The sequence below is a fragment of the Homarus americanus genome, unplaced genomic scaffold, assembly GCF_018991925.1.
Source record: "Homarus americanus isolate GMGI-L3 unplaced genomic scaffold, GMGI_Hamer_2.0 scaffold25860, whole genome shotgun sequence".
In the NCBI taxonomy this organism is placed as follows: Eukaryota; Metazoa; Arthropoda; class Malacostraca; order Decapoda; family Nephropidae; genus Homarus; species Homarus americanus.
The window spans coordinates 265,888-278,514 of NW_024724693.1; the positions used below are offsets into that span (position 1 = coordinate 265,888).

Genomic DNA, 12,627 nt, shown 5'->3' on the forward strand with positions numbered 1-12,627 from the left:
ATGTAAATTATATTCTGGCCGGGTAATTTGTATGAATTTTATGAGCTAAAATAAAAATCTTCAGTTAATAAAAAAATAAATATTCTTCACACGGTAACAGATGGTCGGTCGCCGGTCCCTCCCCCCACCAACGTCCCTACTAGATAAATGTGTGGGAATACCAGACTGTTTACCTTTTTAGTAATAAATAATAAATCAGACTAAGGTTAGGATAATATAATTGACATTGCTGGATTCCTTGTAAGACCAGGAATATTTTGAATATAAATATCATATATTTTGCACAAAAGATAACATATTTACTCAAGAGTAAACATTATATCTAAAATTTGTATGTCTAATGCAAAATCTATGATGTTTATATTCAAAATGATCATGAAATTGTAAGAATTCCAGCAATGTAAATTATATTCTGGCCGGATAATTTGTATTAATTTTATGAGCTAAATAAAAAAATTATACTTCACCCGTGTAAAGGGGTACACCCACCACGGAAAGTGAGCATCCTGGGTTCTGGCAGGGCACCGTGTAAACATGGAAACGCGGAATGCGAGACCGCGTAAAGTGAGGGTTAACTGTATATGTATATGTATATGTATATGTATATATATATATATATATATATATATATATATATATATATATATATATATATATATATATATATATATATATATATATATATATATATATATATATATATATATATATATATATATATATATATATACAGTTGTACCCCACTTAACGCGGTCAATAGAACCCAGAGGGTGCCGTGTTAAGTGAAATCCGCGTTAAGTGAACAACAGAACATATGGGATTAATTCCAATAGAAACCGGCCCGACCCCCAAACTCCACTTTTTGAAGGCACATACCTATGTTGTAGTAAAAATAACATCTTAATTTTATGATGGTACAAGCACACAATTAATACTTAAGAGAAATAGAGAAATACAGTCGCCAAGTTAATGTCTATTCAAATAATGGACTCAACTCCCTCCCCCTCTCACACTACACTGCCGGCTCTTCCCTCTCTGAGAAATTTTGGGGGAAAACCACTAAATTTTAATAAATAATACCTCAAACTAAAGTTAGGATAATACAATTGACATTGCTGGATTCCTTGTAAGACCAGGAATATTTTGAATATAAATGTCATATATTTTGCACAAAAGATAACATAGTTACTCTGAGAAAATTTTTTATCTAAAATTTGTATGTCTAATGCAAAATATATGATGTTTATATTCAAAATGATCATCAAATTATAAGAATTCCAGCAATGTAAATTATATTCAGACCGGGTAATTTGTATGAATTTTATGAGCTAAAACAAATATCTTCAGTTAATAAAAAAAAATAATAATTCTTCACGGGGTAACAGATGGTCGGTCGGTCCCTCCCTCCCCCCCACCCCCCACCAACCGTCCCAAGGAGATGTGTGGGATAACCACTAAATTTTAATAAATAATACCTCAAACTAAAGTTAGGATAATATAATTGACATTGCTGGATTCCTTGTAAGACCAGGAATATTTTGAATATAAATGTCATATATTTTGCACAAAAGATAACATAGTTACTCTGAGAAAAATTTTTATCTAAAATTTGTATGTCTAATGCAAAATATATGATGTTTATATTCAAAATGATCACCAAATTATAAGAATTCCAGCAATGTAAATTATATTCTGACCGGGCAATTTGTATGAATTTTATGAGCTAAAACAGGCAGTCAGGCAGGGTGGCGGGTGGGGCAAATCTAAAAATAGCGTCTCGAGCCGGACACTCACCGCGTATATGTGGAAAAAATCCGTGTTAAGTGAAAGTTCAGCTCTGGCAAGGCACCGCGTATATGATAAAACGCGTTAAGTGAAACCGCGTTAGGCGGGGTAATAATGTGTATATATATATATATATATATATATATATATATATATATATATATATATATATATATATATATATATATATATATATATATATATATATATATATATATATATATATATACAGTAATTAATAAATTATTCCAAAGTTCTATGCTTAGGAGTTCCTGAATTTCAATCTGATAGACTTACCAGGATAATAAGAGAGTTTCTTAGGATAACCTAAAGGTTTTAATGGCAATCAAAATGGTATATCCAATCCTCTTAACTGTATCTGTCCCTATACTGGAAATTCTGTAAAATTCATTATCTCAGATTGCATTACTGTGACATTTATTTTACTAAGGCATATTACGATGTTGAAATAAAAATGCTAAATCCCCAAAAGTACCTAACTCTTTGACAAATGTTGTCACATATCACTCATTGTGAGTAATGGTATGAAAAACACAATCTTTGCTCATTAAATGAACAGAATATAAATTACAATACAAAGTGATACTTACCTGAAAGCTGCAAAGATACCCAGAACTGGCCACAGGTTCTTCAGGATCCATGTTGCGAAAAACATACATACGAGTCTTCTCCATCATTGCAAATAATTCTGGGTTGTCTTGAGCCCAGCACATATCCCAAACGTCCTTTCGCTCAAATTTCAGTATGGAACCCATAATCTGCAAGTGAATTTTTATAGGTTGTTTACAGAATATATCAATAACATGTACTGTACAACCATACTAGTTTTACTGTGCACTGGTCAACAAGACATATGTTAAATAAACATTTCATAAAATTACATACAATTCATAGGAGAGTTCAGATACAGGTACACTGATGGTCAGGCACCTCCTTTAGTTCAGACAAAATTATAAGAGGGCATTTAACTTCCCTTCTTCCCTCCCTGCCAGGGTGAAGGTAGTTTTAGGCTTAAAATTTTTTATCTTTAAAATGTCACAGACTAAACTTGGCAGAATATAACTTGCATATATATATATATATATATATATATATATATATATATATATATATATATATATATATATATATATATATATATATATATATATATATATATATATATATATATATATATATATATATACACACACACACACATTAGTACCCCGATTTATGCAGTCAATTGAACCCATGGGGTACCGCGGAAAGTGAAAACCGCGTAAAGTGAACAACAGAACATATGGGATTAATTCCAATAGAGACTGGCCCGACCCCCAAACTCCACTTTTTCCGACACAATACCTATGTTGTAGTAAAAATAACATCATAATTTTATGATGGTATGCCAAACAAGGCGCTTTGGATGAGACCCACAAAATTAAAGAGGCCCCTTTTTCATCGTGCCTGAGAATGCACTTATTTAGCAAGATCCGCTTGAGACGCCGGTAAATTCTTCCCAACATCGGCGAGAAGCTCGCGAAGGTTCTGGAGACGAAAGTGTAGAAGGTCTATAGTTTGTGAAACTATTGTCGAATTATTAGAAGCTGTGCTGAGACCATGAAGGATGTCCAATGCTGATTGTAGTTGGCCGTCAACGTTTTCCATTTGACGCGGAAGATGGAGTAGTGGATGGAGTTCATACTTGATGTTCACCATGTCCTCAACTATGAGAACGTGTCCGAGAGGTGCCACTAGTGCACTCGGTTTGAGGACTGATGTGGACATGTCTGTCAACACAACAGTGCAACAACAGAGTAGAAGCTACACACTGAAGATCCAAGCCATTCTGTAAGGAATTACAAACGATTTAACGTCTACTTGCAGAACGAAGTTTCATACAATAGTCATTTGGAACACTCTGCTTCTATACAAACTGTAAGGAGGTGTCAATCACATCATCATCAACTGGAGGTAATACATTTATCTGGGTCTTCTTCAGACGATCCGCGTGCACGACATCTGCAAACTTTGCATTAAGCTTCCAAATTTTAAATTTGTTGCCTGATTCTTTTGAGATTATGCGGAATGGACCAGAAAATTTTGCCGAAAGTTTGGAGTTCCTTTCAGGTTCTCTTAACATAACAGCGTCCCCAATGTTTAATGCGACAGGTTTAGCTTGTTTATGTTGTTTGATGATCATTTCGGCGCGTGACGCCGCTAGATGTGATCGTACTTGGGCATGAATATCTGAAAAGACATGAGTTTGTTTTGCTGCGAAATCATCCGTATTATAAACCGGGTATGGCGCATCTGTAAGGATGTCGTAAGGTAGACGTTTATCTGTACCATAGACAATGTAGTAGGGTGTTTTGCCAGTAGAGCTATTAACTGACCCATTTATAGGCGCTGCAACCTGCGGTAACCAATCCTCCCATGCGTATTGAAAACCACTGACAATTGGACGCAGTATTTCTAGGATTTTAAGATTGGTTCTCTCAACAAGGCCATTAGCCTGTGGATGATAAGCTGTCACTAAAGTTTGTTTAATACCATATTGTGCACGTATATGCGCTACTAGCTGATTCTTGAACTCTGTGCCATTGTCAGAGAGCAGAACTTTAGGCGTAGTATATGGACATATAAGATTCATCACTAATGCATAGGCTACTGTTTCGGCCATTTTGCTTTTTAGTGGGACCAAGACCACAAACCTTGAAAAATGATTCACACACACTAAGACGTACGCCGAACCCTGATGACTCATTGGGAGCTGTAACAAGTCAATAGCAAATGTGTCAAACGGGCAGTCTGGTGTAGGATATTGTAGAATCGGGGCTGGTGATCCTGTTGAACCTTTATGTTGAGCACACGCCAAACAATTAGCTATGTGCAATTCTATGTTTTTCTTCATAGTGTTCCAGAAATACTTCTTTCGCAAATCCGCTAAGCATTTATCACGACCTTGGTGAACTGCCTGTGGGACATCATGGAACAATGTTATTACTGCTTTGAACAACGTGTCAGGTACGACTATTTGAGACACGTTTCCCTCAGGTGATTTTCTCGACCTATGGAGTATGTTATGTCGTAATTCAAACTGACTTAAGGGAAGAATTAACTTGGGGAGTTTAACATCCTCACCCGATTCGAAAGCAAAAATAACTGCTGACCAATATGGGTCGCGTCGTTGCTCATCTTCCAGTTGAGAAAGAGTGAATGTTGATACAGGCATGACTGGTGCTATATTTCTTGACAGAGCATCAGCGACAACATTCACCTTCCCAGGTAAATACCTAAATTCGGGGTCAAACTCTTGAATTGTCAGATACCAGCGTGCTAATCTGCCTGATAAGTTTCTGCCATGGAACAGCTCAGTTACTGCCGCATGATCAGTAAAAACAGTTATCTTGTAGCCAAAGATAATGCCTTTGAACTTCTTAAGTGCCCACACAACGGCTAACGTTTCTAAATGCGTTACCGAATAACGTGTTTCAGCATCAATTAGTTTGCGACTTGCAAACGCTATCACTCGTAACTTTCTACGCGTATCCTATTGCATGAGCACTGCTTCGACTCCAAGTCAGGAAGCGTCAGTACAGAGAGTGAAAGGTTGAGTGTAGTCTGGGAATGCTAGAACCGGGGCATTGGTAAGCCCTATCTTCAATGCCATAAAACTATCTTCGTGTTCAGCGTCCCATATAAACATTGCATCTTTTTTGAGCAACCTTGTTAGGGGCGATGCTAATGTTGCATAGTTCTTGATAAAGGAACGATAATATCCAGATAAGCCAAGAAAGCTATGCACATGGTCATTTGAGGTAGGACGCGGGAACTGAGATACAGCTTTGACTTTACCATTAACTGTATGTATGCCCTCACCGTCAACTACATGACCAAGGAAATGGATTCTGGATTTTAAAAACTCACATTTCGAGAGTTTTATTTTGAGGCCTGCTGTGGAAAGTTTGTCCAATACTTCACGCAGTTTAATCAGATGGGAATCGAAGTCCTTACTGACTACTATTAGATCATTCAAATAAGCGCAGACTGTGGTACCAATCAATCCGGCAAACAGGGTGTTGATCATTATTTGAAATGTTAGTGGGGCATTTCTGAGACCAAATGGCATCCGTAGAAACTCAAAGTGGCCTAGAGGCGTGCTAAATGCCGTGATTTCTCGTGATTTCTCATTGAGTGGTATTTGCCAATACCCATTAAGCAAATCTAAGTTGCTAAATACCGCATTATCCTTGCCTGAGGATTGCAATATGTCGCTCAAGACAGGCATAGGGTACCTGTCAGGGATCGTTTGATCATTGACGCGCCTGAAATCTATAACAGGGTGCCATCCACCATCCTTTTTCGGGACGAGGAATAATGGGCTATTAAAGGGGGATTTTGAGTGTCTAATAACATTCTCATCTAACATACCCTGTACCATATCTTGTACTACAGCGCGCTGGCTATGAGGTAGTCTATAAGCTGGTACGTAAATAGGGTTGGTTCCCTCCTTTAAGGCTATATGATGGGATGTTAAATCTGTCTGACCTAGCGTTTCCCCTGGCAAGGCTACTATATTTCTATAGTCGGCAAGCAGCTCTCAAAGGAGTGTCTTGCCCTGGGGATGATTGATCACCTTAACATGTAGTGCTATTTGATCTATCCTGGCTTGTCGAGTCTGTTGGCATTTCGCAACAATACCTCGAATTGGGAATTTTGTAGGCTGTACTTCGACATTGTTGTGATATGCTAGAAAATCACACAAATAACATCCTTTCTTTAAGATTCGTTGAACGCCTGTTCGATTTAGAATCAGTACGTCGGTCAAACCACCTGAGCGTAAGGTGCTCAGGGTAGATTCACATGACAGCCCTTTTACCTTGCACGTTTCCGGGAGACACACTACATCAGTGCCCGTGTACACGTTGGGTAGTTCGACAGTTGCTTTGGTGATTTCCTCATTCTGGTAATGGAGAGTACTCTTTAACACTGCAGGTACGATTGTCCAACTCTTGCTGCTGTAATCACGCTGGGAAGTGTGTGGTTGAGGTCAAGAAGTATCTCTGATGCACGATCCGCCTTCCTCTTAATAGGATTGGTAGACAACACTTTTGTTCTAGCTGTTAGCATAGGTTCAGAATGACTCATCGCTTTGTAGGAAACACCTTTAAACGTAACAGTATTATTACATGGAAGAACATCTATCACGTTCTTTCGAAAAGTTGGTAGACCAAGTAACCCGTCAGCTGGCAAATTGAACTGTTGAACCATATAAAAGTCCACGTAGAAGGGCGTACCATGTCTTGAGAATCTGAGTGGTAACGTCACCATTCCTTTGATGCTCAGCTGAGTACCTGAAACTCCTTCGAGCTCAGCGTTACTAGGCCTCCAATTGAAGTTGCGGTGAGGGAATTTACGTTGTGATTCGTGATAGGATGTCAAGGCCAATACATTAGCGCAAGTACCTGTGTCTATATCAAGAGCCAATCTGGTATTATCCACTCTCACCGGCACTGACAACACTTCCACTTTGCTAAGCGCCGCTACTAACGAGGCCGCTATAGAAGTGCTGTGAGGAGGGGTGGGAATTACTCTATCTATCCCTCTCCTTGGTGTGGTGTGCGCTGGTCTTCCCCCGACGACTTGTCCCGGGGACGCTTCTGCTTACGCCTATACGACACTTCTGTTTCACTAAGGTCCTCACCCCTAGCCTTTATTAACACATCGCACTCATGTGAACTATGAGATGTCGATTTGTGAAGTGCACACCATTTGTGTGATTTCTGGGTTGGAGGAGGTATCTTCTTAGCTGCTTCCGAAAATGACCTTGAGGAGTGCTTAGCACTGTTACCTTGGAGCTGATAACAATCTTCTATTACGTGGCCACGTTTATTACAGTGTGCGCATCGTAAAGGAGTTTTTTGTTTATAAGTCCGGCGGGGAGGTGCAATCGGAGCTAAGTGTGTCGCATAAGGAGTCTGGGAGGGAGTCATGTGCGCCATCTGAAGTATCTGGGGTTGCACCATAGACGTCAAGGGCTGCGGCGCCGTCACTGAGGGCTGCGCCATTAAGGAATGTGCCATTAAGGGGCCCGTAGCCTGGGGACAGAGTTTATTTGCGTACTCCACCATATCCATGGGTGGTTCATACTGTACGTCTTGTGCCCGGCTATATAGAGGATGACGGACGGAAAGCAGAAAGCTTACTAGCTCTATCAACATTTCTACATTGTTCGCTGACATTTTACCCTCCGCGTCGTACCAATCTGAGGTCCGGAATGTCGCTTGCATGTCCTGGCGAACCTCGTCTGCGATGTCGACAGCGTCGACAGGCATTTGATTGCGTACCCCTGGCGTACAACGATCCATCCATCTGAAGATCCATTGAAGCTGGCTCAGCTGTGACCCACCCCCAAAGATCCCAATTAGTGTTTGCTTAAATTTCCCATAATCAGGGCTCTGTAACCCAAACGCATTTAAATGACTACCGGCATAAAAACCCTGCGTAATGTGGGAACGTACATATGCCTTTTTGTCTTCGTCAGTCATTATTTTTCCAGTGTGCACGTTATCTTCACATGCACGAATGAAATGCGCGACCCGATAATCATCTTGACCCGTAAAATTTCGAACATTATCACCACGCTGCATAATATATTAATAACTCTATCAGGTTGAGTTGACGCGGTAGTAGCATTGACGTGAGGGTTTGTGGAAGTCATTATAGTGTTAGTATTAGTTAAGTTAGTATTCTTACTCCTAACTGAGGACTGGGTTAATATGGGTGGTACTTCTGACGAAACAGACACACTGTCACCTGAATTAGTTTTTGTATACTGAGGTGAAGTACTATATGTATTACCAGACCGTAAGATACGACGGTTTAAGTCTTCAAATAATTCCTCAATTACTTTCTCACTACTTCCTACCGAATTGTCTAACTGTGTTCCCGACTCAACTTCAATGTCAGACTCTGCTTAATCATCAATGAGTTGGTTATTAGCAAATAGTTGCGTTAGGCGTGCCATGTCATCATCACTAGACATTGGAAACTTAGAAAATTATCTATTAGTCTCTTGTGGGTCAATGAATAATTAACAGTAAAAGCAAATTACTTGCCTCTCATTTACAAAATAAATGAATATTAATTGTAGTTAATAATCAAACTATCAATAAGTAAACAGACACTTATGAACCACTGTAAATTATAGAATTTCAATACATTAATTTTACATTCGACACTTTATCATTTAAATAATCCTATCCGAAGAACCTATCGGTGTGAAGATATCTCTCGAACGTGTTCATGTGTGTATAATTATGTAATTTAAATACCGATTTATACAGGGTGTGATGTCTGTATAGAAAACGCTATCCTTCAAGGCGAGTTCTGAGTCAAGTGTTGGAGTGTTGCGTTGATAGTGGGCGGGGCCTCTTCCTGGTGCTGCGCGCTGCTCTTGGTTTCCTTGGCAATGAAGAGACGCTGCTACCTCGGCGAGAGATGAGTCCACTTCAAAATAGGGAAATACCTCCACAGTTGATCAGAAACTGCTGATGATTGGCTTTCATTCTGTTTGTTGCTAGGTCGCTGGCGTGACTGCCGTGTGCCAAATCTTCACAGTCTACGTATATATGGAGATCTGTCTGATGACACCGGAACTTCGTAAGAGACGCTCGCGACACAACAAACCTGTTCAGCTACTTGTGAAATATCAATTGTTAATCCAAGTTATGAAACCTTTCTTCAACACTGCAACACTGTATCAGGGAATGCTGACAGTGGGGTCTTCTTCAACCGGTACAAACTGGATATTCACCAATAGGCTGTAATATATATATTACGAATTCTTTACGTTTTGTATGTGACAGAGATAAGGAGCACTCACTAAATATCGTCTCAATACGGGATATTGTTTTAAACACTCGGATTATGTAACGCGTCACTGTTGTGTGTTTTCTGTTTTTACAAAACACGGACGGTCTGATACGACTACCAGTTTAAAGAATCCGTAAACACCGCTGTCACTTATATGAATCGGCTGGATTGTCCAATAAACCAGGCCGTTCACATATATTTATTATTTGGGTTTAAGTAACGAAACCCAACTGTAGTTCCTTGTTTTATTATAAAAGGATTGTATCTATAATTCCTGAGTGTAGATCGACCGCAAGTTCCACTATATATGAGTGAATGAGAAAGGGACGGAGTTTATGAAATATAAACGTTGGTCACGTCCAAACGATATAAGTTGCTGTGAGTGACTGACTGACTAAGGGCGTCGCAGTGCGGGCTTAGGATGCTGACTATGGGCTTCTTCCCTCTTGGGAGAGTTGCCCTCTCACGTGTACAACTCATGTCTTACTCATAGACAGTGGAAAGTTACAGGGTGGTGAATCTGAATATAATATCAGATGTATTGACCCATTTATATAATATGTTCTGTTGATGAGACAGGGGCCCATTACATCCACAATAAATATTTAAGAGAAATACAGTCGCCAGGTTAATGTCCATTCAAATAATGGACTCAACTGCCCCCCCCCCCCTCTCTTCCCAAGCTCACTGGCTCCTCCCTCTCTGAGAAATGTTTGGGTGAAAACACTAGATTTTAAGGTATAGTAATAAATAATACCTCAGACTAAAGTTCGGATAATATAATTGACATTTCTGGATTCCTTGCAGGTCAAGGAATATTTTGAATGTAAACTTCATATATTTTGCACAAAAGATAAAATATTTGCTTTGTGAAAACCAAATTATTACATTAGATCTAAAATTTGTATGTCTAATGCAAAATCCATGATGTTTATATTCAAAATGATCATCATATTGTAAGAATTCCAGCAATGGAAATTATATTCTGGCCGGGTAATTTGTATGAATTTTATGAGCTAAAACAAATAGCTTCACTAAATAAAAATATACTTCACCCAGATACTATCTGTCAATCAAAATACCCCACCTCCGGCTCCCCCCCCCTCTTCCCACGATCGCTGGGTCCCTCCCTCCCTCCCTACCCCCCACCTTTCCTCCCTACCAGAGAAATGTTTGGGAGAAAACAGTATATTTACATTTTTAGTAATAAATAATGCCTCAGCCTAAAGTTAGGATAATATAATTGATATTTCTGGATTCCTTACAGGTCAGACAATATTTTGAATGTAAACTTCATATATATTGGACAAAAGATAAAATATTTGCTTTGTGTAAACCAAATTATTACATAAGATCTAAAATTTGTATGGCTAATGCAAAATCCATGATGTTTATATTCAAAATGATCATCATATTGTAAGAATTCCAGCAATGTAAATTATATTCTGGCCGGGAAATTTGTATGAATTTCATGAGCTAAATAAAAAAATTATACTTCACCCGCGTATATGGGTAGATGCACCGCGTAAAATGAAATTCCGGTTCTGGCGAGGTACCGAGTAAATGTAGAATCGCGTAAAGCGAAACCGCGTAAATCGGGGTATTACTGTATATATATACGTACATATACACTCTTACACTTAAATCACTACTGTAATGTGATACAGGTGATTAATTTTTATCTCGTGTGCAAAATATATGGCGTTTATATTCAAATTATTCGCTGTCTTGCAAGGATTCCAGCAATGCAAATTATATTCTCCTAACTTTAGTCTGTGATATTATATAAGATAAAAACTGCAAGCCTAAAACCCTGGCTGGGTAGATGGGGGAGAGGGAGGAAGGGAGCGAGCAGGAGGTGAGGTGATACGTTTGACAGTTGGCGCTGTTGGTCTAATGTGTGTTTATTTATCAATCCTTTAGTGACTAAGTTTCTCTCTTGCAAAATGCCAGTGAAATGACCTGGGAGAATATAATTTACATTGCTGGGATTCTTGGAAGATGGTGATTAATTTGAATATAAACAAGCTATAATTTCCACTAGACATAACAATTTTAGTACCATAATCTTTTAGTACAGTACAGTACAGGTTTGCACTTGGTCATTTATTTCTTTTACGTTTATTTTAGTATGGTGTGTGCATGTAAATGAATGAAAATAAATGAAGAAATTTATGTAAATCTACCCCAAAATACAGTTGAAAAACTTGTACATTATTAAAATGTACTACTGTACATTAATGTACTCAAATTTTTATCTCTTGTGCAAAATATATGACATTTATATTCAAATTATTCACAGTCTTGCAAGGATTCCAGCAATGCAAATTATATTCTCCTAACTTTAGTTTGTGATATTATATAAGATAAAAACTTAAAGCCTACTGTATAACCACCAAACCCTTACTGAGAGGGGGGGGGGAAAGGGCGGGAGGAAGGAGAGGTGACAGTGACATGTTTGACAGTTAGCGCCGAAGGTCTAGTGAAGTATTTATTTGTTTATTTATGTTCTTTAGATTGAGTTTTTGTTTTTTGCTTATAAAATGTCATAGAAGTGACCGGGGAGAATGTAATATACATTACTGGAATTCTTATAAGATAGTGATTAATTTGAATGTAAACATGCGATAGTTTGCACTAGACAAAAGCTTTAGTAATCATTTTGTACATTATTTTGATTACATGTACAGTACAGCTTTGCCCTTAGGACAGTGTGTGCATGTAAATGAGATTCAATAAATGAATAAAGTTACATATATGAGCCAAAAATAATAGTTGAAAAACTTTATGTAGACAGAGCTTGGACAGCTAAATTTTAGAATAACCAATAATTTTAATAAAAAAATGCAAAAATATTCAAGAACACAACCTTCTTGATATTTACTCCACTGGAAACGAATGTAAACACAGAACAAATTTCTGTTTTGGCAGACTAGCTGATCAGCTGATGCTCACAACAAAATG

General features: G+C 38.3%; 1 protein-coding gene across 1 annotated transcript in view; it reads right to left on the reverse strand.

Moving 5' to 3' along the window:
• The window catches only part of LOC121864523 (WD repeat-containing protein 35-like), a 122,646-nt gene that overhangs the window by 20,593 nt on the left and 89,426 nt on the right, over nt 1-12,627 (reverse strand). The window contains exon 6 of the mRNA XM_042363594.1: nt 2,397-2,564. Coding sequence (XP_042219528.1) covers nt 2,397-2,564 — 168 coding nt within the window. The remainder of the gene's footprint in view (nt 1-2,396; nt 2,565-12,627) is intronic.